Here is a 25,556-nt window from a genome sequence, read left to right on the forward strand (position 1 = left end):
CGGTCACACCAAGACGACGCTGGGCCAATTGTGCACCGCCCTGTGGCACTCCCAATCACGGCCGGATGTGATACAGCCCGGATTAAAACCAGGGACTGCAGTGACACCTCTTGCATGGGCTCCCGCCTCTCGGGAGGTAGGATGGCAGGTAAGATGAGAAGGGGAAGGGTTCAAAAGCTCCAAGCTCTAATGTTAAAGGGATACGCCAGGAGTTTTAGTAATTAATCTACTTCCCCAGAATCATATTTGGTATTTGGTATTTTATTAGGATCCCCATTAGCTGTTGCAAAAGAAGCAGCTACTCTTTTCTCTTTTTTTTCACAGAAACAGAACAGAACATGAAACATGAAACATAATACAAAACATCATTAGGCAAGAACAGCTCAAGGACAGAACTACACACATTTTTTTGAAAAGGCACATGTAGCCTCCATATCAATACGAATACACACAAACTATCTAGGTCAAAGAGAGGAGTTGTGCCGTAAGGTGTTGCTTTATCTGTTTTTTCAAACCAGGTTTGCTGTTTATTTGACCAATATGAGATGGAACAGAGTTCCATGCAATAAGGGCTCTATATAATACTGTACGTTTTCTTGAATTTGTTCTGGATTTGGGGACTATGAAAAGAACCCTGGTGGCATGTCAGGTGGGATAAGTGTGTGTGTCAGAGCTGTGTGTAAGTTGACTATGCAAACAATTTGGGATGTTCATCACATGAATGTTTCTTATAAAAAGAAGAAGTGACGCAGTCAGTCTTTCCTCAACTCTGAGCCAAGAGAGACTGGCAGCATAGTATTAATATCAGCCCTCTGATTACAACTGAGAGTAAAACGTACCGCTCTGTTCTGGGCCAGCTGCAGTTTAACTAGGTCCTTGCAGCACTGGACCACACGACTGGACAATAATCAAGATGAGACAAAACTAGAGCCTGCAGAACTTGCTTTGTGGAGTGTGGTGTCAAAAAGCAGAGCATCTCTTTATTACGGCCCAGACCTCTCCCCATCTTTACAACCATTGAATCTATATGTTTTGACCATGACAGTTTACAATCTAAGGTATCACCAAGTAATTTAGTCTCTTCAACTTGTTCAACAGCCACACCATTCATTACCAGATTCAGCTGAGGTCTAGAACTGAAGAAATTATATGTACCAAATACAATGCTCTTAGTTTTAGAGATGTTCAGGACCAGTTTATTACTGGCCACCCATTCCAAAACAGACTGCAACTCTTTGTTAAGGGTTTCAGTGACTTCATTAGCCATGGTTGCTGATGGGTATGTGGTTGAATCATCAGCATACATGGACACACATGCTGTGTTTAATGCCAGTGGCAGGTTATTGGTAAAAATAGAAAAGAGTAGAGGGCCTAGAGAGCTGCCCTGCGGTACACCACACGTTACGTGTTTGACATTAGTGAAGCTTCCATTAAAGAAAACCCTCTGAGTTCTATTTGATAGATAGCTCTGAATCCACGACATGGCAGAGGTTGAAAAGCCATAGCACTTAAGTTTTTTCAACAACAGATTATGGTCAACAATATCAAAAGCAGCACCGAGGCACTGAAATCTAACAGTACAGCTCCCACAATCTTGTTATTATCAATTTCCTTCAACCAATCATCAGTCATTTGTGTCAGTGCAGTACATGTTGAGTGCCCTTCTCACTAAGCATGCTGAAAGTCTGTCGTTAATTTGTTTACGGAGAAATAGCATTGTATTTGGTCAAACACCATTTTTTCCAACAGTTTGCTAAGAGCTGGCAAGCTGATTGGTCTGCTCTTAGAACCAGTAAAGGCCGCTTTACCACTCTTGGGTAGCAGAATGACTTTGGTTCCCCTCCAGGCCTGAGGACAAAGACTTTCCTCTAGACTCAGATTAAACATATGACAGATAGGAGTGGCTAGAGTCAATAAGCCATCTGATTGGATGAAAGATGGAGTTGAATGTGTTTCTGCCCATAATTTCATTTAAAGTACTCCAAAGTGTTTTTCCATTGTTCTTTAGATCATTGCTCCATAACATAGTTTCTTCTTTGTGTTGAGTTCAGTCACATAATTTCTCAATTTACCGTTAAGTCAGCCAGTCAGATGTGCAGCCAGACTTATTAGCCCCATCTCTTTCAACCATACCGTTTTTCAACTCCTCATCAATCCATATGAACAGCTCTAACAGTCAGTTTCATGTTTATCAATAATTGGAAGAAGCAATGTCATAAATTCATCAAGTGCAGCGTCTGGATGCTCCTCATTAATCACATCAGACCAATAAATATTTGTAACATCGTTCACTTAAGAGTCACAGCATGTATTATGTTGTATGATCTCTTATACACTATTTTAGGCCCAGCTGTTGGAACTTTGGCTTTCCTGTATATAGCCACTGCGTTGTGATCACTGCATTCAATGGGTACTGATACGGCGTCAGAACAAAGTTCTACAGTATTAGCAAAGATGTGATCGATACATGTGGATGATCTTGTTCCTGTAGTGTTTGTAAACACCCTGGTAGGTTGATTAATAACCTGAACCAGATTACAGGCACTGGTTACAGTGGGAAGCTTCCTCTTGAGTGAACAGCTTGATGAAAACCAGTCAATATTCAGGTCCCTGAGAAAGTAGACCTCTCAGTTTACATCACATAGACTATCAAGCATTTCACACATATTATTTAGATACTGACTGTTAGCACTTGGTGGCCTACAGCAACACTCCAAAAGAAAAAGCTTTAAATGTGCCAAGTCAACCTGCAACCACAACACTTCAATAACACTTAAGATCTTCTCTAAGCATTACAGGGATATGGCTCTGAATATATACAACACCTCCCCCATAAGCTGCGGGGTTGAGGCTACGAACCCATAGGCTTGGCTCTCTCATGCCTTCCAGGTTTCTGGGAGGGAGGGTGGACAATGAGTCTGTCGTAGCGGATGTAAGCAATGTCCCCACGCGCTCTGGCAGCTTTCATGGCTGGGATAAGTTACTTCCTCTTCTGGTGCACAGCTTCAGGATAGTCCTCGTAACCTCAAGAACTTGACCACTATTGGCCTGGACCTGGGCCTGTCACCTGGGCCTGTCACCTGGACCGGTGGTGGGTGTTACAGTTCTGTGGGTGCGCTCCACCTCAATCTTCCTGTGGTCCATCTTCAATTTCTCAGAGATCATTTCCCTCACTTTGTCCTCCGATTCCATTCCACAACCATGTTGTTCTGCCTTGATTGTCCCTTGAGTCCGATTTATCCGTCATTGTTATCACGGGTTCACACACAGAACTGATGTCCTCTCTCAACGACTTACAGATTGCTGTCATCTTGCCGTTCTCCTGTTTCAACTTGTCGAGCTGACCCTGGGAGAACTGCAAACTGTTCTTCAGGTCTCTGGTCAAACTATTTTCTTGTTGTAACAACTGCTTATAGGTCTCTTTTTGTTCGTTTAAAAGATCCTTCACGTGTGATAGAGAGACACCATTGTCCTCAACGGTACTCCCGTCGGCTTTGGTCTTTGTCAGCAATGAGAGAGACTCTAACCCAGAAGCTTATAAGAAATCACAACCTCCGACGAGCCAACAAACAAGAAAAGTGTCAATACAGGAATAAGATTGAATCCTACTACACCAGCTGTGATGCTTGTCGGATCTGGCAGGGCAAACTACCTACAAAGGTAAACCAAGCTGCGAGCTGCCCAGTGACGCGAGCCTACCAGACAAGGTAAATGCCTTCTATGCTCGCTGGAGGCAAACAACACTGAACAATGAATGAGAGCACCAGCTGTTCCGGACGACTGTGTGATCACGCTCTCTGTAGCCGATGCGAGTAAGACCTTTAAACAGGTTAACATTCACAAGGCCGCACACGGATTACCAGGACGCGTACTTCACTGACATTTTCAATCTCTCTCTGACCCAGTCTGTAATACCTACATGTTTCAAGCCATTGTCCCTGTGCCCAAGAACGCCAAAGAAACCTGTCTAAATTATTATCGTCCTGTTGTACTCACATCGGTAACCATGAAACGCTTTGAAAGGCTGGTCATGGTTCACACCAACACAACATTGTTAATTGTATATAGTTTACTTTAGTTCATAAATATATTTTTTGTTATTCCTTGATCTCTGTGTTGTCTCCCTTTTTGATACGGGCTGCGAGATGGATTTTGACAAACACCTACATGTGTCAAGCAGACCACCATAATTCCTGTGCCTAAGAACGCCAAGGTGACGTGTCTACATGATTATCGCCCTGTACCAATCACATCTGTAGCCATGACGTGCTTTTGAAAGGGTTGATCGTTGCTCACATCAACACCATCATCCCAGACACACTGGACCCACTCCAATACGCATACCGCCCCAACAGATCCACAGATGACGCAATCTCTATTGAACTCCATTACTGCCCTTTCCCACCTGGACAGGAGGAACACCTATGTTAAAAAGTTGTTAATTGATTACAGCTCAGCGTTCAACAATATATTACCCTTCAAGCTACTAGGCTCAGGACCCTGGGGCTTTCTGACAGGCCACACCCAGGTGGTGAGGGAAGGCAACAACACACCGACCCTCAATGTGGGGGCCCATCAGGAGTGCGTGCTTAGTCCCCTCCTGTACTCCCTGTTCACCCGACTGCGTGGCCACGCACGACACCAACACCATCATTCATTTTTTCAGACGACATGACGGTGGTAGGCCTGATCACGAAGAGACAGCCTGTAGGGATCGTGGAAACGGAAAGCCCGAGAATGCCCCCCATCCACAAAGCAGTTTCGAGAGCTTCAAGTTTCTCTGTGGCCACATCACTAAGGAATTATCATGGTCCACACACACCAACACAGTTGTGAAGAAGGCACGAAGAAACCCCCTCAGGAGGCTGAAAAGATTTGGCCTGGGCCTTCAAAAAGTTATACCATCGAGAGCATCGTCCCCTCCTGAGGGGACTATCAGGGGACTACTGGTTAGTTATACCATCGAGAGCATCCTGACTGGCTGCATCACCGCCTGGTATGGCAACTGCTCGGCATCTGACCGCAAGGCTCTAGAGGGTAGTGCGTACGGCCCAGGACGTCATTGAGGCCATGCTCCAGGACCTCTATACCAGGTGGTGTCAGAGCCATAAAACTATTTGTAAAAGACTCCAGCCACCCAAATCATAGACTGTTCTCTCTGCTACCGCACAGCAAGCGGTACCAGTGCACCAAGTCTGGAATCAACAGGACCATGAACAGCTTCTACACCCAAGCCATAACAATGCTGAATAGTTAGTCCAGGTAGCTATTTAAATATCTACATTAACCCCCCCCCGCCCTTTTGCTATTGCACAAACTCGTCTGACTCATCACATACGCTGCTGCTACTGTTAATTATCTATCCTGTTGCCTAGTGACTTCACCCCTCCCCATATGTACATGTACACCTCAAGTATCTCGTACCCGTGTCCATTGACTTGGTACTGGTACCCCCTGTATATAGCCTCCACATTGACTTGGTACTGGTACTCTCTGTATATAGCCTCCACATTGACTTGGTACTGGTACCCCCTGTATATAGCCTCCACATTGACTCTGTACTGGTACCCCCTGTATATAGCCTCCACATTGACTCTGTACTGGTACCCCCTGTATATAGCCTCCCTATTGACTCTGTACTGGTACCCCCTGTATATAGCCTCCACATTGACTCTGTACTGGTACCCCCTGTATATAGCCTCCACATTGACTCTGTACTGGTACTCCCTGTATATAGCCTCCACATTGACTCTGTACTGGTACCCCCTGTATATAGCCTCCACATTGACTTGGTACTGGTACTCCCTGTATATAGCCTCCACATTGACTTGGTACTGGTACTCCCTGTATATAGCCTCCACATTGACTTGGTACTGGTACTCCCTGTATATAGCCTCCACATTGACTTGGTACTGGTACTCCCTGTATATAGCCTCCACATTGACTTGGTACTGGTACTCCCTGTATATAGCCTCCACATTGACTTGGTACTGGTACTCCCTGTATATAGCCTCCACATTGACTTGGTACTGGTACCCCCTGTATATAGCCTCCACATTGACTCTGTACTGGTACTCCCTGTATATAGCCTCCACATTGACTCTGTACTGGTACTCCCTGTATATAGCCTCCACATTGACTTGGTACTGGTACTCCCTGTATATAGCCTCCACATTGACTTGGTACTGGTACTGGTACTCCCTGTATATAGCCTCCACATTGACTTGGTACTGGTACTCCCTGTATATAGCCTCCACATTGACTTGGTACTGGTACTCCCTGTATATAGCCTCCACATTGACTTGGTACTGGTACCCCCTGTATATAGCCTCCACATTGACTTGGTACTGGTACTCCCTGTATATAGCCTCCACATTGACTTGGTACTGGTACTCCCTGTATATAGCCTCCACATTGACTCTGTACTGGTACCCCCTGTATATAGCCTCCAGATTGACTTGGTACTGGTACTCCCTGTATATAGCCTCCACATTGACTTGGTACTGGTACTCCCTGTATATAGCCTCCACATTGACTTGGTACTGGTACTCCCTGTATATAGCCTCCACATTGACTTGGTACTGGTACTCCTGTATATAGCCTCCACATTGACTTGGTACTGGTACTCCCTGTATATAGCCTCCACATTGACTTGGTACTGGTACTCCCTGTATATAGCCTCCACATTGACTTGGTACTGGTACTCCTGTATATAGCCTCCACATTGACTTGGTACTGGTACCCCCTGTATATAGCCTCCACATTGACTCTGTACTGGTACCCCCTGTATATAGTCTCCACATTGACTCTGTACCGTAATACCCTGTATATAGTCTCCACATTGACCCTGTACCGTAATACCCTGTATATAGCCTCCACATTGACTCTGTACTGGTACCCCCTGTATATAGCCTCCCTATTGACTCTGTACTGGTACCCCCTGTATATAGCCTCCACATTGACTTGGTACTGGTACTCCCTGTATATAGCCTCCACATTGACTCTGTACAGGTACCCCCTGTATATAGCCTCCACATTGACTTGGTACTGGTACTCCCTGTATATAGCCTCCACATTGACTCTGTACTGGTACCCCCTGTATATAGCCTCCACATTGACTTGGTACTGGTACTCCCTGTATATAGCCTCCACATTGACTCTGTACTGGTACCCCCTGTATATAGCCTCCACGTTGACTTGGTACTGGTACTCCCTGTATATAGCCTCCACATTGACTTGGTACTGGTACTCCCTGTATATAGCCTCCACATTGACTTGGTACTGGTACTCCCTGTATATAGCCTCCACATTGACTCTGTACTGGTACTCCCTGTATATAGCCTCCACATTGACTCTGTACTGGTACTCCCTGTATATAGCCTCCACATTGACTTGGTACTGGTACTCCCTGTATATAGCCTCCACATTGACTTGGTACTGGTACTCCCTGTATATAGCCTCCACATTGACTTGGTACTGGTACTCCCTGTATATAGCCTCCACATTGACTTGGTACTGGTACTCCCTGTATATAGCCTCCACATTGACTTGGTACTGGTACTCCCTGTATATAGCCTCCACATTGACTTGGTACTGGTACTCCCTGTATATAGCCTCCACATTGACTTGGTACTGGTACTCCCTGTATATAGCCTCCACATTGACTTGGTACTGGTACTCCCTGTATATAGCCTCCACATTGACTTGGTACTGGTACTCCCTGTATATAGCCTCCACATTGACTTGGTACTGGTACCCCCTGTATATAGCCTCCACATTGACTTGGTACTGGTACTCCCTGTATATAGCCTCCACATTGACTTGGTACTGGTACCCCCTGTATATAGCCTCCACATTGACTTGGTACTGGTACTCCTGTATATAGCCTCCACATTGACTTGGTACTGGTACCCCTGTATATAGCCTCCACATTGACTTGGTACTGGTACCCCCTGTATATAGCCTCCACATTGACTTGGTACTGGTACTCCCTGTATATAGCCTCCACATTGACTTGGTACTGGTACTCCCTGTATATAGCCTCCACATTGACTCTGTACTGGTACTCCCTGTATATAGCCTCCACATTGACTTGGTACTGGTACTCCCTGTATATAGCCTCCACATTGACTTGGTACTGGTACTCCCTGTATATAGCCTCCACATTGACTTGGTACTGGTACTCCCTGTATATAGCCTCCACATTGACTTGGTACTGGTACTCCCTGTATATAGCCTCCACATTGACTTGGTACTGGTACTCCCTGTATATAGCCTCCACATTGACTTGGTACTGGTACTCCCTGTATATAGCCTCCACATTGACTTGGTACTGGTACTCCCTGTATATAGCCTCCACATTGACTTGGTACTGGTACTCCCTGTATATAGCCTCCACATTGACTTGGTACTGGTACTCCCTGTATATAGCCTCCACATTGACTTGGTACTGGTACCCCTGTATATAGCCTCCACATTGACTTGGTACTGGTACTCCTGTATATAGCCTCCACATTGACTTGGTACTGGTACCCCCTGTATATAGCCTCCACATTGACTTGGTACTGGTACTCCCTGTATATAGCCTCCACATTGACTTGGTACTGGTACCCCCTGTATATAGCCTCCACATTGACTTGGTACTGGTACCCCCTGTATATAGCCTCCACATTGACTTGGTACTGGTACTCCCTGTATATAGCCTCCACATTGACTTGGTACTGGTACCCCCTGTATATAGCCTCCACATTGACTTGGTACTGGTACTCCCTGTATATAGCCTCCACATTGACTCTGTACTGGTACTCCCTGTATATAGCCTCCACATTGACTTGGTACTGGTACTCCCTGTATATAGCCTCCACATTGACTTGGTACTGGTACTCCCTGTATATAGCCTCCACGTGTATATAGCCTTGTTATCTTTGCACATTTCTTTCATCATTTAGTCAGATATACTTGGATGTGTCAGGGTTTGTTGATTTTATGTCATGCCTAATCTTGCCAATTAAAAAAAATCATTAAAGTAGTTAGTACCCTATAGAACCCTATTCCCTATATAGTGCACTACTTTAGACCAGAGACCTATGGAACCCTATATATAGTACACTACTTTAGACCAGAGCCCTATAGAACCCTATTCCCTATATAGTGCACTACTTTAGACCTGAGCCCTATGGAACCCTATTCCCTATATAGTGCACTACTTTAGACCAGAGACCTATGGAACCCTATATATAGTACACTACTTTAGACCAGAGCCCTATAGAACCCTATTCCCTATATAGTGCACTACTTTAGACCTGAGCCCTATGGAACCCTATTCCCTATATAGTGCACTACTTTAGACCAGAGACCTATGGAACCCTATATATAGTACACTACTTTAGACCAGAGACCTATGGAACCCTATTCCCTATATGGTGCGTTACTTTAGACCAGAGCCCTATGGAACCCTATTCCCTATATAGTGCACTACTTTAGACCAGAGACCTATGGAACCCTATATATAGTACACTACTTTAGACCAGAGCCCTATAGAACCCTATTCCCTATATAGTGCACTACTTTAGACCTGAGCCCTATGGAACCCTATTCCCTATATGGTGCACTACTTTAGACCAGAGCCCAGACACTCACAGCTGCCAGGCTGTCCGGGGGGTATAGGCTTGGGAGAGGTGGTGTCACTAGAACAGGCGTCCCCTTCCACCGGGAACCCAAAGATAATTTCCAGTTCGCGGGCGTCGGGGGGAGGGATTGGAAAGCGTCCGACAGCCATTTCAACCAGAGAGAGACCCATGCTCCAGATATCAGACTGGACAGAGTAGTGAGTTCCCTGGAGACGCTCCGGCTGGGGGGAGAGGGAGATGGGGGAGGGGGGGAGACATAGAGAGACAGGATGAATGATAAGAGCCAAAATAGTGCAAAGCTCTCTGGTGAATACAGTGATACACTGCCTGAATGCTTTTCAAGCAACAAATACATCATTATATTCCAGACAGTAAACAAAAATTAAAGTATAACTCTTTCAGATCTAAAAACTAAACTGTCAGCGTTTCCTGTTTTGGTTTTGGACCTAGCAATACACAGCTGAGTCAAATAATAACTATAAAAATAAAGTTTGATGATGAGTTGATTATTTGAATCAGGTGTGTAGTGTTAGGGCAAAAGCCATACATGGCAAGAGAGTCCCCAGGGCCAGGCCAGTCCTCCTAAAGACTAGTTCATTCTGTAAAATGGCTTCCCTGCACACAACTACACAGGATCCCCATTTTGCGTAGCTATTTGTAGTTCTTGTGTACTATGGTAGCTATTTGTAGTTCTTGTGTACTATGGTAGCTATTTGTAGTTCTTGTGTACTATGGTAGCTATTTGTAGTTCTTGTGTACTATGGTAGCTATCTGAAGCTATTTGTAGTTCTTGTGTACTATGGTAGCTATCTGAAGCTATTTGTAGTTCTTGTGTACTATGGTAGCTATCTGAAGCTATTTGTAGTTCTTGTGTACTATGGTAGCTATCTGAAGCTATTTGTAGTTCTTGTGTACTATGGTAGCTATCTGAAGCTATTTGTAGTTCTTGTGTACTATGGTAGCTATCTGAAGCTATTTGTAGTTCTTGTGTACTATGGTAGCTATCTGAAGCTATTTGTAGTTCTTGTGTACTATGGTAGCTACCTGAAGCTATTTGTAGTTCTTGTGTACTATGGTAGCTACCTGAAGCTATTTGTAGTTCTTGTGTACTATGGTAGCTACCTGAAGCTATTTGTAGTTCTTGTGTACTATGGTAGCTACCTGAAGCTATTTGTAGTTCTTGTGTACTATGGTAGCTACCTGAAGCTATTTGTAGTTCTTGTGTACTATGGTGAGTGCTGAGTTTTACTATGTAGGGTATAAATAAGGCTGAACAGTAGCTGAGTAGACAGACAGAGTGTGAGGGCAGCAGGAGAGAACTATAGGTCGGCTACTGTAGTAACTTACAGACATGTAGGAGCGGGTTCCCACAAAGGAGTTGGCCATGGAGTCGATGAGCTGACCGCTCACTCCAAAGTCACACAGCTTGATCTCACCACGGGAGCTAACCAGGATGTTAGATGGCTTCACATCTGAGAGGGAGACAGGCGGAGAGGGAGACAGGCGGAGAGGGAGACAGGCGGAGAGGGAGACAGGCGGAGAGGGAGACAGGCAGAGAGGGAGACAGGCGGAGAGGGAGACAGGCGGAGAGGGAGACAGGTAGAGGGAGACAGGTAGGGAGGGAGACAGGCAGGGAGGGAGACAGGCAGGGAGGGAGACAGGCAGGGAGGGAGACAGGCAGAGAGGGAGACAGGCAGAGAGGGAGACAGGCAGAGAGAGAGACAGGCAGAGAGAGAGACAGGCAGAGAGGGAGACAGGCAGAGAGGGAGACAGGCAGAGAGGGAGACAGGCAGAGAGGGAGACAGGCAGAGAGGGAGACAGGCAGAGAGGGAGACAGGTAGAGAGGGAGACAGGTAGAGAGGGAGACAGGTAGAGAGGGAGACAGGTAGAGAGGGAGACAGGCAGAGAGGGAGACAGGCAGAGAGGGAGACAGGCAGAGAGGGAGACAGGCAGAGAGGGAGACAGGCAGAGAGGGAGACAGGCAGAGAGGGAGACAGGCAGAGAGGGAGACAGGCAGAGAGGGAGACAGGCAGAGGGAGACAGGCAGAGGGAGACAGGCAGAGGGAGACAGGTAGAGGGAGACAGGTAGAGGGAGACAGGTAGAGGGAGACAGGTAGAGGGAGACAGGTAGAGGGAGACAGGTAGAGGGAGACAGGCAGGGAGGGAGACAGGCAGGGAGGGAGACAGGCAGAGAGGGAGACAGGCAGAGAGGGAGACAGGCAGAGAGGGAGACAGGCAGAGAGGGAGACAGGCAGAGAGGGAGACAGGTAGAGAGGGAGACAGGCAGAGAGGGAGACAGGTAGAGAGGGAGACAGGTAGAGAGGGAGACAGGTAGAGAGGGAGACAGGCAGAGAGGGAGACAGGCAGAGAGGGAGACAGGCAGAGAGGGAGACAGGCAGAGAGGGAGACAGGCAGAGAGGGAGCCATATGAAGAGGGGGTGGGGGTGGGGGGGTTCAACCGTGCCTGTAATTGATTTAGGGTTGCTCCCCCCGACAAAAAAAATATTTGGGCTATCGGGAGGTTGACTGTGGGGGTCTGAAAAATGAAATGTATAGTAATTTAGACCAAAACTGTATTGAGATACCAATCTGTCATTAACATGCCACTCACGACAGTGTAAAACAAGGAGGAATGTGGACCGTACAGAGAACACAAAGCTGTAAATATAAAATACTCTATGTTAACATCACTAGTACATCACAATACATATTACTTCCTGTCTGTAAATGTACATTCTACCAGCGTCTCTGGGGGTCTTAAAGATGGAGTGATAGAACCAACGTGAAACACTAGGGAGAGTGAAGGAGAGACAGAGCTCTTCCCCTAAACTGTGAGGAGAGCACCAAGTGAGGGGATGGTGTACTGCTCATCCTGCAGGTGGCTTCTGAAACTAATTCAATATTTATAATAATTCATTGAGTCTAAAGAGAGGCGTTTCTTTCCAGGAAACCTTATCTTTTCATGTCCTCCGAGAGGGAGGGTATCAGAAACCCATTTGGGCAATGCTAAAAATGCTAACTGTGCTAACAATGCTAACTGTGCTAACAGTGCTTACAATGCTAACTATGCTAACAGTGCTTACAATGCTAACAATGCTAACAATGCTAACAATGCTAACCATAATTGGAGCATTGTTGGTACAGTACAGGCTTTTGTTTTACCAATCCCAAATATGGATCTCATTTTCAGTGAAGATCTAGCATCCCATTTGGATAGACCAGATGGGATGGATGATGGTCCTCGCCCTAATCTCATTCTCATCACAGGGTGGTGTGACAATTATTAAGAATTTATTTTCTGTCTTCCTTGTTCAAGTCAATATATTTTCTAGGTGGAACAAATCAAATTTTATTTGTCACATACACATGGTTAGCAGATGTTAATGCGAGTGTAGCGAAATGCTTGTGCTTCTAGTTCCGACAATGCAGTAATAACCAACAAGTAATCTAACTAACAATTCCAAAACTACTGTCTTATACACAGTGTAAGGGGATAAGGAACATGTACATAAAGATATATGAATGAGTGATGGTACAGAACGGCATAGGCAAGATACAGTAGATGGTATCGAGTACAGTATATACATATGAGATGAGTATGTAAACAAAGTGGTATAGTTAAAGTGGCTAGTGATACATGTATTACATAAGGATACAGTAGATGATATAGAGTACAGTATATACACATGAGATGAGTAATGTGGGGTATGTAAACAAAGTGGCATAGTTAAAGTGGCTAGTGATACATGTATTACATAAGGATACAGTAGATGGTATAGAGTACAGTATATACATATGAGATGAGTATGTAGACAAAGTAAACAAAGTGGCATAGTTTAAAGTGGCTAGTGACACATGTATTACATAAAGATGCAGTAGATGGTATTTTTATTTTTTTATTTTTTATTTCACCTTTATTTAACCAGGTAGGCTAGTTGAGAACAAGTTCTCATTTGCAACTGCGACCTGGCCAAGATAAAGCATAGCAGTGTGAACAGACAACACAGAGTTACACATGGAGTAAACAATTAACAAGTCAATAACACATAGAAAAAAAGGGGAGTCTATATACAATGTGTGCAAAAGGCATAAGGAGGTAGGCGAATAATTACAATATTGCAGATTAACACTGGAGTGATAAATGATCAGATGGTCATGTACAGGTAGAGATATTGGTGTGCAAAAGAGCAGAAAAGTAAATAAATATAAACAGTATGGGGATGAGGTAGGTGAAAATGGGTGAGCTATTTACCAATAGATTATGTACAGCTGCAGCGATCGGTTAGCTGCTCAGCTAGCTGATGTTTGAAGTTGGTGAGGGACATAAAAGTCTCCAACTTCAGCAATTTTTGCAATTCGTTCCAGTCACAGGCAGCAGAGTACTGGAACGAAAGGCGGCCGAATGAGGTGTTGGCTTTAGGGATGATCAATGAGATACACCTGCTGGAGCGCGTGCTACGGGTGGGTGTTGCCATCGTGACCAGTGAACTGACATAAGGCGGAGCTTTGCCTAGCATGGCCTTGTAGATGACCTGGAGCCAGTGGGTCTGGCGACGAATATGTAGCGAGGGCCAGCCGACTAGAGCATACAAGTCGCAGTGGTGGGTAGTATAAGGTGCTTTAGTGACAAAACGGATGGCACTGTGATAAACTGCATCCAGTTTGCTGAGTAGAGTGTTGGAGGCTATTTTGTAGATGACGTCGCCGAAGTCGAGGATCGGTAGGATAGTCAGTTTTACTAGGGTAAGCTTGGCAGCGTGAGTGAAGGAGGCTTTGTTGCGGAATAGAAAGCCGATTCTTGATTTGATTTTCGATTGGAGATGTTTGATATGGGTCTGGAAGGAGAGTTTGCAGTCTAGAGTACAGTATATACATATGAGATGAGTAATGTAGGGTATGGTAACAAAGTGGCATAGTTTGTGATCGCTGTTCAAGATGAGGGAATGTTGGAAACTGATTAATTGACTTGAGCATTGTTTTAGTATGTTTATAATCATATAAGTAACCTAGCAATAGTGATCCACGTTGTTATGCAGTGCGGTTTTAATAAAATATAGTTTAAGCTCATTTCTTTTTCTGAGTACGACTGGAATTTGAACCAGAATCTTAGAACCAGATTATTTCACTCTAGGACCAGCAGGGGAGGGTTTTCTCCTTCAAAAAATGATCTTTCCCTGAATGGGATTCGAACTCACAGCCACCATATCACCAACACAGTGGAATAGTCAACTTTAGCGGAGCTCACCACCACTCCAGGCTAGCAGTAGTGGGTAAATAACTGCTATTTGACAACAACATGAGAATAAATCACCTTTTGACTTTTACGATGAATTTTCTATGATGTCAGAAGGCTAGTTAGGAAGCATCATGCACATTCCACCTAGACCACAGGTAACTAATTAAAGCAGACAGTAGAACGATCTGCCTCTGGTGGCCAAATTAACCTGTTGAAGAAATGTGATTGGATGGTTCACAAACCAGTCCAGAGCATGACCAGTAATCCCAATACAGCTCAATCTCTGCACAGAGAAAGTATGGTCCACAGTGTCAAACACCAAGATGGTATGGTCCACAGTGTTAAACACCAAGATGGTATGGTCCACAGTGTTAAACACCAAGATGGTATGGTCCACAGTGTTAAACACCAAGATGGTATGGTCCACAGTGTTAAACACCAAGATGGTATGGTCCACAGTGTTAAACACCAAGATGGTATGGTCCACAGTGTCAAACACCAAGATGGTATGGTCCACAGTGTCAAACACCAAGATGGTATGGTCCACAGTGTCAAACACCAAGATGGTATGGTCCACAGTGTCAAACACCAAGATGGTATGGTCCACAGTGTCAAACACCAAGATGGTATCCACAGTGTCAAACACCAAGATGGTATGGTCCACAGTGTCAAACACCAAGATGGTATGGTCCACAGTGTCAAACACCAAGATGGTATGGTCCACAGTGTCAAACACCAAGATGGTATGGTCCACAGTGTTAAACACCAAGATGGTATGGTCCACAGTGTCAAACACCAAGATGGTATGGTCCACCTTGTTAAACACCAAGACAGTATGAATGACAATATGAATGATTAGCTATAAATCTGCAGTTTTGAAATAAATTAATATCTTTTGAACCGCTCTCCTTTCTCCGGCTCACCTCTATGCATGATCTTGTGTTTCTCTCTCAGGTAGGACAGGCCTTTAATCACCTGGAGGAGCAGAAGGACAGACACCATCAGCAGACACCATCATTATACACCATCAGCAGACACCATCATTATACACCATCATTATACACCATCAGCAGACACCATCAGCAGACACCATCAGCAGACATTATTCAGCAGACACCATCAGCAGACACCATCAGCAGACACCATCAGCAGACACCATCATTATACACCATCATTATACACCATCAGCAGACACCATCATTATACACCATCAGCAGACACCACCAGCAGACACCACCAGCAGACACCATCAGCAGACACCATCAGCAGACACCATCAGCAGACACCATCAGACAGCAGACACCATCAGCAGACACCATCAGCAGACACCATCAGCAGACACCATCATTATACACCATCATTATACACCATCATTATACACCATCCGCAGACACCATCAGCAGACACCATCAGCAGGCACCATCAGCAGGCACCATCAGCAGGCACCATCAGCAGGCACCATCAGCAGACACCATCAGCAGACACCATCAGCAGACACCATCAGCATACAGCATCAGCATACAGTACAGCATCAGCATACAGTACCATTGACAGTACCATTGACATGGTTCCAAACATACATTCATACAAATTTTACATTTTTTAGCTCAGTAAATGAGAGAGAGACAAAGCAACATCGTTAGACCCAACTAAACGACGAGGAAACTCTCAAGAGAAGACAGGCCATGTGCTCACTGCCCACAACATGAGGTGGAAACTGAGCTGCACTTCCTAACCCCTGCCCAATGTATGACCATATCAGAGACACATATTTTCCTCAGATTACACAGATCCACAAAGAATTTGAAAACAAACCCCATTTTGATAAACTCCCATATCTATTGGGTGAAATACCACAGTGTGCCATCACAGCAGCAAGATTTGTGACCTGTTGCCACAAGAAAAGGTCAACCAGTGAAGAACAAAAACCATTATAAATACAATCCATATTTATGTTTATTTATTTTCCCTTTTGTTCTTAAAACTATTTGTACATCGTTATAACACTATATATATATAGACATAATGACATTTGAAATGTCAGAGAGATAGATGGAGAGAGATAGAGGGTCAGAGAGATAGACGAAGAGAGAGCTAGAGGGTCAGAGAGATAGAGGGTCAGAGAGAGATAGAGGGTCAGAGAGATAGAGGGTCAGAGAGATAGAAGAGAGATAGAGGGTCAGAGAGATAGACGAAGAGAGAGCTAGAGGGTCAGAGAGATAGAGGGTCAGAGAGATAGAGGGTCAGAGAGATAGAGGGTCAGAGAGATAGATGGAGATAGAGGGTCAGAGAGATAGAGGGTCAGAGAGATAGATGGAGATAGAGGGTCAGAGAGATAGAGGGTCAGAGAGATAGAGGGTCAGAGAGATAGATGAAGAGAGATAGAGGGTCAGAGAGATCCAGAGAGAGCTAGAGGGTCAGAGAGATAGAGGGTCAGAGAGATAGAGGGTCAGAGATAGATGGAGATAGGGGTCAGAGAGATAGACATAGATGTGTTTGAGGTACCCACAGCGATGCTGACTTTCCCCAGGATCTGTTCTGGTATCTTTCCTGAGGGACAGAGAGAGACAGGGATCCAGAGAACCACCGTCCTGCAGACAGAGAGATGGACGGGGACAGAGAGATGGACGGGGACAGAGGGACAGAGAGATGGACGGGGACAGAGAGATGGACGGGGACAGAGGACAGAGAGATGGACGGGGACAGAGGGACAGAGAGATGGACGGGGACAGAGGGACAGAGAGATGGACGGGGACAGAGGGACAGAGAGATGGACGGGGACAGAGAGATGGATGGGGACAGAGGGACAGAGAGATGGATGGGGACAGAGGGACAGAGAGATGGACGGGGACAGAGGAACAGAGAGATGGACGGGGGGACAGAGGACAGAGAGATGGACGGGGACAGAGGAACAGAGAGATGGACGGGGGAACAGAGAGATGGACGGGGACAGAGAGATGGACGGGGACAGAGGAACAGAGAGATGGACGGGGACAGAGAGATGGACGGGGACAGAGAGATGGACGGGGACAGAGAGATGGACGGGGACAGAGAGATGGACGGGGACAGAGAGATGGACGGGGACAGAGAGATGGACGGGGACAGAGGAACAGAGAGATGGACGGGGACAGAGGGACAGAGAGATGGACGGGGACAGAGAGATGGACGGGGACAGAGGGACAGAGAGATGGACGGGGACAGAGGAACAGAGAGATGGACGGGGACAGAGGGACAGAGAGATGGACGGGGACAGAGGGACAGAGAGATGGACGGGGACAGAGGAACAGAAAGATGGACGGGGACAGAGGAACAGAGAGATGGACGGGGACAGAGGAACAGAGAGATGGACGTGGACAGAGGGACAGAGAGATGGACGGGGACAGAGGAACAGAGAGATGGACGGGGACAGAGGAACAGAGAGATGGACGGGGACAGAGAGAGATGGACGGGGACAGAGGAACGGGGACAGAGAGATGGACGGGAACAGAGGGACAGAGAGATGGACGGGGACAGAGGGACAGAGAGATGGACGGGGACAGAGGAACAGAAAGATGGACGGGGACAGAGGAACAGAGAGATGGACGGGGACAGAGGAACAGAGAGATGGACGGGGACAGAGGAACAGAGAGATGGACGGGGACAGAGGAACAGAGAGATGGACGGGGACAGAGGAACAGAGAGATGGACGGGGACAGAGGAACAGAGAGATGGACGGGGACAGAGGGACAGAGAGATGGACGGGGACAGAGAGATGGACGGGGACAGAGAGATGGACGGGGACAGAGAGATGGACGGGGACAGAGAGATGGACGGGGACAGAGAGATGGACGGGGACAGAGAGATGGACGGGGACAGAGAGATGGACGGGGACAGAGAGATGGACGGGGACAGAGAGATGGACGGGGACAGAGGAACAGAGAGATGGACGGGGACAGAGGAACTTCCTGCCAAATTTTCCACCATAATTTGCAAATAAATTCATTAAAAATCCTACAATGTGATTTTCTGGAAATGTTTTCCTGATTTTGTCTGTCATAGTTGAAGTGGACCTATGATGACAATTACAGGCCTCTCTCATCTTTTTAAGTGGGAGAACTTGCACAATTGGTGGCTGACTAAATACTTTTTGCCCCACTGTATGTATGCACGTGTGTGTGTGTGTGTGTGTGTGTGTGTGTGTGTGTGTGTGTGTGTGTGTGTGTGTGTGTGTGTGTGTGTGTGTGTGTGTGTGTGTGTGTGTGTGTGTGTGTATTATTGCACTGCTCTAGGGATGTAATTATTGTTTGGACCTTATTGACTTATTGATGTATTGTGTTGTTTTCACTCTTTATGTGAAGGTCAATGCAGAGAACGCCAGAAGAAGAGATATCATTTAATTACCATAGTGAATTATTGTAATGATTGTTAATGTGCCAATTAATCCCATAAGGGTTGGGTTGTCAATTAATCCCATAAGAAATGGGTTGTCAATTAATCCCATAAGGGATGGATTACCAATTAATCCCATAAGAGATGGATTACCATCCATAGTGTAGTGTAGTATGGTTTAGGGTAGTACAGTGTGGTATGGTATAGTATAGAATAGTGTAGTGTAGTATAATGTCGTGTAGTGCAGTGTGGTTTAGGGTAGTACAGTGTGGTATGGTATAGTATAGAATAGTGTAGTATAAAGTAGTGTAGTGTAGTATGGTTTAGGGTAGTACAGTGTGGTATGGTATAGTATAGAATAGTGTAGTGTAGTATAAAGTAGTGTAGTGCAGTTCTCTAATTCTCTCCTTCTCTCTTTCTTTCTCTCTCTCGGAGGACCTGAGCCCTAGAACCATGCCCCAGGACTACCTGACATGATGACTCCTTGCTGTCCCCAGTCCACCTGGCCATGCTGCTGCTCCAGTTTCAACTGGCCTGGGCCCTAGACCATGTCCCAGGACTACCTGACATGAGGACTCCTTGCTGTCCCCAGTCCACCTGGCCATGCTCCTGCTCCAGTTTCAACTGTTCTGCCTTACTATTATTCAACCATGCTGGTCATTTATGAACATTTGAACATCTTGGCCACGTTCTGTTATAATCTCCACCCGGCACAGCCAGAAGAGGACTGGCCACCCCACATATGCTCTCTCTAATTCTCTCTTTCTTTCTCTCTCTCGGAGGACCTGAGCCCTAGGACCGTGCCCCAGGACTACCTGACATGATGGCTCCTTGCTGTCCCCAGTCCACCTGACTGTGCTGCTGCTCCAGTTTCAACTGTTCTGCCTTATTATTATTTGACCATGCTGGTCATTTATGAACATTTGAACATCTTGGTCATGTTCTGTTATAATCTCTACCCGGCACAGCCAGAAGAGGACTGGCCACCCCACATAGCCCGGTTCCTCTCTAGGTTTCTTCCTAGGTTTTGGCCTTTCTAGGGAGTTTTTCCTAGCCACCGTGCTTTACACCTGCATTGTTTGCTGTTTGGGGTTTTAGGCTGGGTTTCTGTACAGCACTTTGAGATATCAGCTGACGTACGAAGGGCTATATAAATACATTTGATTTGATTTGATTTGGTTTAGGGTAGTACAGTGTGGTATGGTATAGTATAGAATAGTGTAGTATAAAGTAGTGTAGTGTAGTATGGTTTAGGTAGTACAGTGTGGTATGGTATAGTATAGAATAGTGTAGTGTAGTATAAAGTAGTGTAGTGCAGTGTGGTTTAGGGTAGTACAGTGTGGTATGGTATAGTATAGAATAGTGTAGTATAAAGTAGTGTAGTGTAGTATGGTTTAGGGTAGTACAGTGTGGTATGGTATAGTATAGAATAGTGTAGTGTAGTATAAAGTAGTGTAGTGCAGTGTGGTTTAGGGTAGTACAGTGTGGTATGGTATAGTATAGAATAGTGTAGTGTAGTATAAAGTAGTGTAGTGCAGTATGGTTTAGGGTAGTACAGTGTGGTGTATTATAGTGTAATATGGTGTAGTATTGTGATGTATAATGGTGTAGTATAGTGTGATAGTGTATAGTGTATAGTGTATAGTGTAATGTAGTATAATGTAGTATAAGGGGGTGGAGTGTAACCTATTGCAGTGTAGTATAGTATAATGTAGTGTGGTATACTATAGAGTGGTATAGTATAGAGTGGTGTAGTATAGTGTAGTATGCTATAGTATAGTGTAGTATGGTATAGTATAGTGTAGTATGGTATAGTATAGTAGTGGTGTAGTATAGTGTAGTATGCTATAGTATAGTGTAGTATGGTATAGTATAGAGTGGTGTAGTATAGTGTAGTATGCTATAGTATAGTGTAGTATGTATATAGTATAGTGTAGTATGCTATAGTATAGTGTAGTATGCTATAGTATAGTGTAGTATGGTATATAGTAGTATAGTGTAGTATGGTATAGTATAGTGGTGTAGTATAGTGTAGTATAGTATAGAGTGGTGTAGTATAGTGTAGTATAGTATAGAGTTGTAGTAGTATAGTATAGTATAGTATGGTATAGTGTAGTATAGTAGTGTAGTATAGTGTAGTATAGTATAGTGTAGTATAGTGGTGGTAGTATAGTATAGAGTGGTGTAGTATAGTGTAGTATGGTATAGTGTAGTATAGTATAGTGTGTGTAGTATAGTGTAGTATAGTGCAGTATGGTGTAGTATAGTGTAGTCTGGTATAGTGTAGTATAGTATAGTGTGTGTAGTATAGTGTAGTATAGTGCAGTATGGTGTAGTATAGTATAGAGTGGTGTAGTATAGTGTAGTCTGGTATAGTGTAGTATATTGTAGTATAGTGTAATACAGTGTGTGTAGTATAGTTAGCGTAATATGGTGCAGTATAGGGTAGTATGGTGTAGTATGGGGTAGTGTATTATAGTGTAGTATGGTGCAGTACAGGGTAGTATGGTGTAGTATGGTGCAGTATAGGGTAGTATGGTGCAGTATGGGGTAGTATGGTGTAGTATGGGGTAGTGTATTATAGTGTAGTATGGTGCAGTATAGGGTAGTATGGTGCAGTATAGGGTAGTATGGTGTAGTATAGGGTAGTATGGTGCAGTATAGGGTAGTATGGTGCAGTATGGGGTAGTATGTTGTAGTATAGGGTAGTATGGTGTAGTATGGGGTAGTGTATTATAGTGTAGTATGGTGTATTATAGTGTAGTATGGTGCAGTATGGTAGTATGGTGCAGTATAGGGTAGTGTGGTGTATTATAGTGTAGTATGGTGCAGTATAGGGTAGTATGGTGTATTATAGTGTAGTATGGTGCAGTACAGGGTAGTATGGTGTAGTATAGTGTAGTATGGTGTAGTATGGTGTAGTATAGTGTAGTATGGTGCAGTATAGGGTAGTATGGTGCAGTACAGGGTAGTATAGTGTAGTATGGGGTAGTGTGGGGTAGTGTAGCATAGTGTACTATGGTGTAGTGTAGCATAGTGTAGTATGGTGTAGTATGGTGCAGTATAGGGTAGTATGGTGCAGTACAGGGTAGTATGGTGTAGTATGGGGTAGTGTGGGGTAGTGTAGCATAGTGTAGTATGGTGTAGTGTAGTATAGTGTAGTATAGGGTAGTATGGTGTAGTGTGGTAGTACCATGTGCTCCATACAGATGCTGATCTCTCCATCGCTGTAGATGGTGTAGTATAGTGTAGGGCAGTATAGTGTAGTATAGTATGGTGTAGGGCAGTATAGTGTAGTATAGTGAGGTATAGTAGTACCACGTGTTCCATACAGATGCTAATCTCTCCATCGCTGTAGAAGGCCCCGTAGAAGCCCACAATGTAGGGGGAGTTACACTCATGCAGAACCTGCAGCTCTCTGATGATCTGGTTCCTGATGGCCGGCTTGATCTCCAGGTGGATCAACTGGAATACAGAGAGGAGACAAGGAGCGTACTAGTGATAACAGTGACAACTGGAATACAGAGAGGAGACAAGGAGCATACTAGTGATAACAGTGACAACAGGAATACAGAGAGGAGACAAGGAGCGTACTAGTGATAACAGTGACAACTGGAATACAGAGAGGAGACAAGGAGCGTACTAGTGATAACAGTGACAACAGAGAGGAGACAAGGAGCGTACTAGTGATAACAGTGACAACTGGAATACAGAGAGGAGACAAGGAGCGTACTAGTGATAACAGTGACAACAGGAATACAGAGAGGAGACAAGGAGCGTACTAGTGATAACAGTGACAACTGGAATACAGAGAGGAGACAAGGAGCGTACTAGTGATAACAGTGACAACTGGAATACAGAGAGGAGACAAGGAGCGTACTAGTGATAACAGTGACAACTGGAATACAGAGAGGAGACAAGGAGCGTACTAGTGATAACAGTGACAACTGGAATACAGAGAGGAGACAAGAGTACTAGTGATAACAGTGATAACAGAGAGGAGACAAGGAGCGTACTAGTGATAACAGTGACAACTGGAATACAGAGAGGAGACAAGGAGCGTACTAGTGATAACAGTGACAACAGAGAGGAGACAAGGAGCGTACTAGTGATAACAGTGACAACTGGAATACAGAGAGGAGACAAGGAGCATACTAGTGATAACAGTGACAACTGGAATACAGAGAGAGACAAGACACTAGTGATAATAGTACTAGTGATAACAGTGACAACTGGAATACAGAGAGGAGACAAGGAGCGTACTAGTGATAACAGTGACAACTGGAATACAGAGAGGAGACAAGGAGCGTACTAGTGATAACAGTGACAGAGAGGAGACAAGGAGCGTACTTAGTGATAACAGTGACAACTGGAATACAGAGAGGAGACAAGGAGCATACTAGTGATAACAGTGACAACTGGAATACAGAGAGGAGACAAGGAGCGTACTAGTGATAACAGTGACAACAGAGAGGAGACAAGGAGCGTACTAGTGATAACAGTGACAACTGGAATACAGAGAGGAGACAAGGAGCGTACTAGTGATAACAGTGACAACTGGAATACTAGTGATAACAGTGACAACAGAGAGGAGACAAGGAGCGTACTAGTGATAACAGTGACAACTGGAATACAGAGAGGAGACAAGGAGCGTACTAGTGATAACAGTGACAACTGGAATACAGAGAGGAGACAAGGAGCGTACTAGTGATAACAGTGATAACAGAGAGGAGACAACTGTGAAGTGACAACTGGAATACAGAGAGGAGACAAGGAGCGTACTAGTGATAACAGTGACAACTGGAATACAGAGAGGAGACAGAGTACTAGTGAGTGACAACAGAGGAGACAAGGAGCGTACTAGTGATAACAGTGACAACAGAGAGGAGACAAAGCGTACTAGTGATAACAGTGAGAGACAAGGAGCGTACTAGTGATAACAGTGATAACAGAGAGGAGACAAGGAGCGTACTAGTGATAACAGTGACAACTGGAATACAGAGAGGAGACAAGGAGCGTACTAGTGATAACAGTGATAACAGAGAGGAGACAAGGAGCGTACTAGTGATAACAGTGACAACTGGAATACAGAGAGGAGACAAGGAGCGTACTAGTGATAACAGTGACAACAGAGAGAACCAGCAGGTAGCCTAGTGGTTAGAGCGTTGGGCCAGTAACCAGCAGGTAGCCTAGTGGTTAGAGCGTTGTGCCAGTAACCAGCAGGTAGCCTAGTGGTTAGAGCGTTAGGCCAGTAACCGAAAAGGTTGCTGGATCGAAATAAAAATCTGGGGGGAAAAAAATCTGTCGTTCTGCCCCTGAACAAGGCAGTTAACCCACTGTTCCCCGGTAGGCCGTCATTATAAATAAGAATTTGTTCTTAACTGACGTGCCTGGTAAAATAAAAAATGTATATTTAAAATAAAGCTATGCTTGAATAATTAGTGTAAATAATAAATAAACCGTTCCATTTCAGAAATTGTATTCACGAATGAGCGTGACTGTTTTTAAGTCTTTGCTGTTATAAAGGCTTTACACCAGACTCTATAATTATAAATTGGACGTTGTTTTACATTGTTCCAAAGGGTCAGAAACATCACATGGTTGACCCAGTGCTCCCTTCCTTCCTTCTTCTTCATCTCCACTAATTTCCAGAACTAGTCAGTTATTCCACACCTCTGACTTCCCCTTTACCTCCTGAGCAACCAGTAAACATTTCCCCGGTTTGAGTTTGTAATTTCCTCTGCGGCCATTTTGCTGTCAGTGTTTGTTATAACCAATTTATTGATCTAATCTAATCAAATCAAATCTTATTTGTCACATACACATGGTCAGCAGATGCGAGTGTAGCGAAGTGCTTGTGCTTCTAGTTCCGACCGTGCAGTAATATCTAACAAGTAATCTAACAATTTCACAACAACAACTTTATACACACAAATCTAAAGGGGTGAATGAGAATATGTACATATAAATATACGGATGAGCGAGCGGCATAGGCAAGGTGCAGTAGATGGTATAAAATACAGTATATACATGTGTTATGAGTAATGTAAGATATGTAAACATTATTAAAGTGACATTATTTAAAGTGACTAGTGATCCATTTATTATTTGTGTGTCTTGATTATTTTATGAAAGAGAGCGCTTAAAGCATCAGACAAGCTCAGTACATATATTAGATTAAAACACATAGGACGTGTCTGTATATGAACAAATATTCTCTCTCGCAGTCTGGTCGACCAGCCAGCTCTCTCTGTCATGTTAGTCTGGTCCACCAGCTCCCTCTCTCGTTGATATGTTTCTCATACAGTCTGCGGGGGGATCCG

The 25,556-nt window shown here is 44.7% G+C and overlaps 1 protein-coding gene across 1 annotated transcript in view; it reads right to left on the bottom strand.

The window, feature by feature from the left end:
* Positions 1-25,556, bottom strand: part of LOC124037445 (dual specificity mitogen-activated protein kinase kinase 1-like) — a 60,283-nt gene that overhangs the window by 20,179 nt on the left and 14,548 nt on the right. The window contains 6 exon segments of the mRNA XM_046352145.1: positions 9,640-9,850; positions 10,977-11,101; positions 15,789-15,840; positions 17,375-17,422; positions 17,424-17,456; positions 22,552-22,698. Of these exon segments, the coding sequence (XP_046208101.1) occupies positions 9,640-9,850; positions 10,977-11,101; positions 15,789-15,840; positions 17,375-17,422; positions 17,424-17,456; positions 22,552-22,698 (616 nt within the window).

Source organism: Oncorhynchus gorbuscha, linkage group LG06 (assembly GCF_021184085.1).
Source record: "Oncorhynchus gorbuscha isolate QuinsamMale2020 ecotype Even-year linkage group LG06, OgorEven_v1.0, whole genome shotgun sequence".
NCBI lineage: Eukaryota > Metazoa > Chordata > Actinopteri > Salmoniformes > Salmonidae > Oncorhynchus > Oncorhynchus gorbuscha.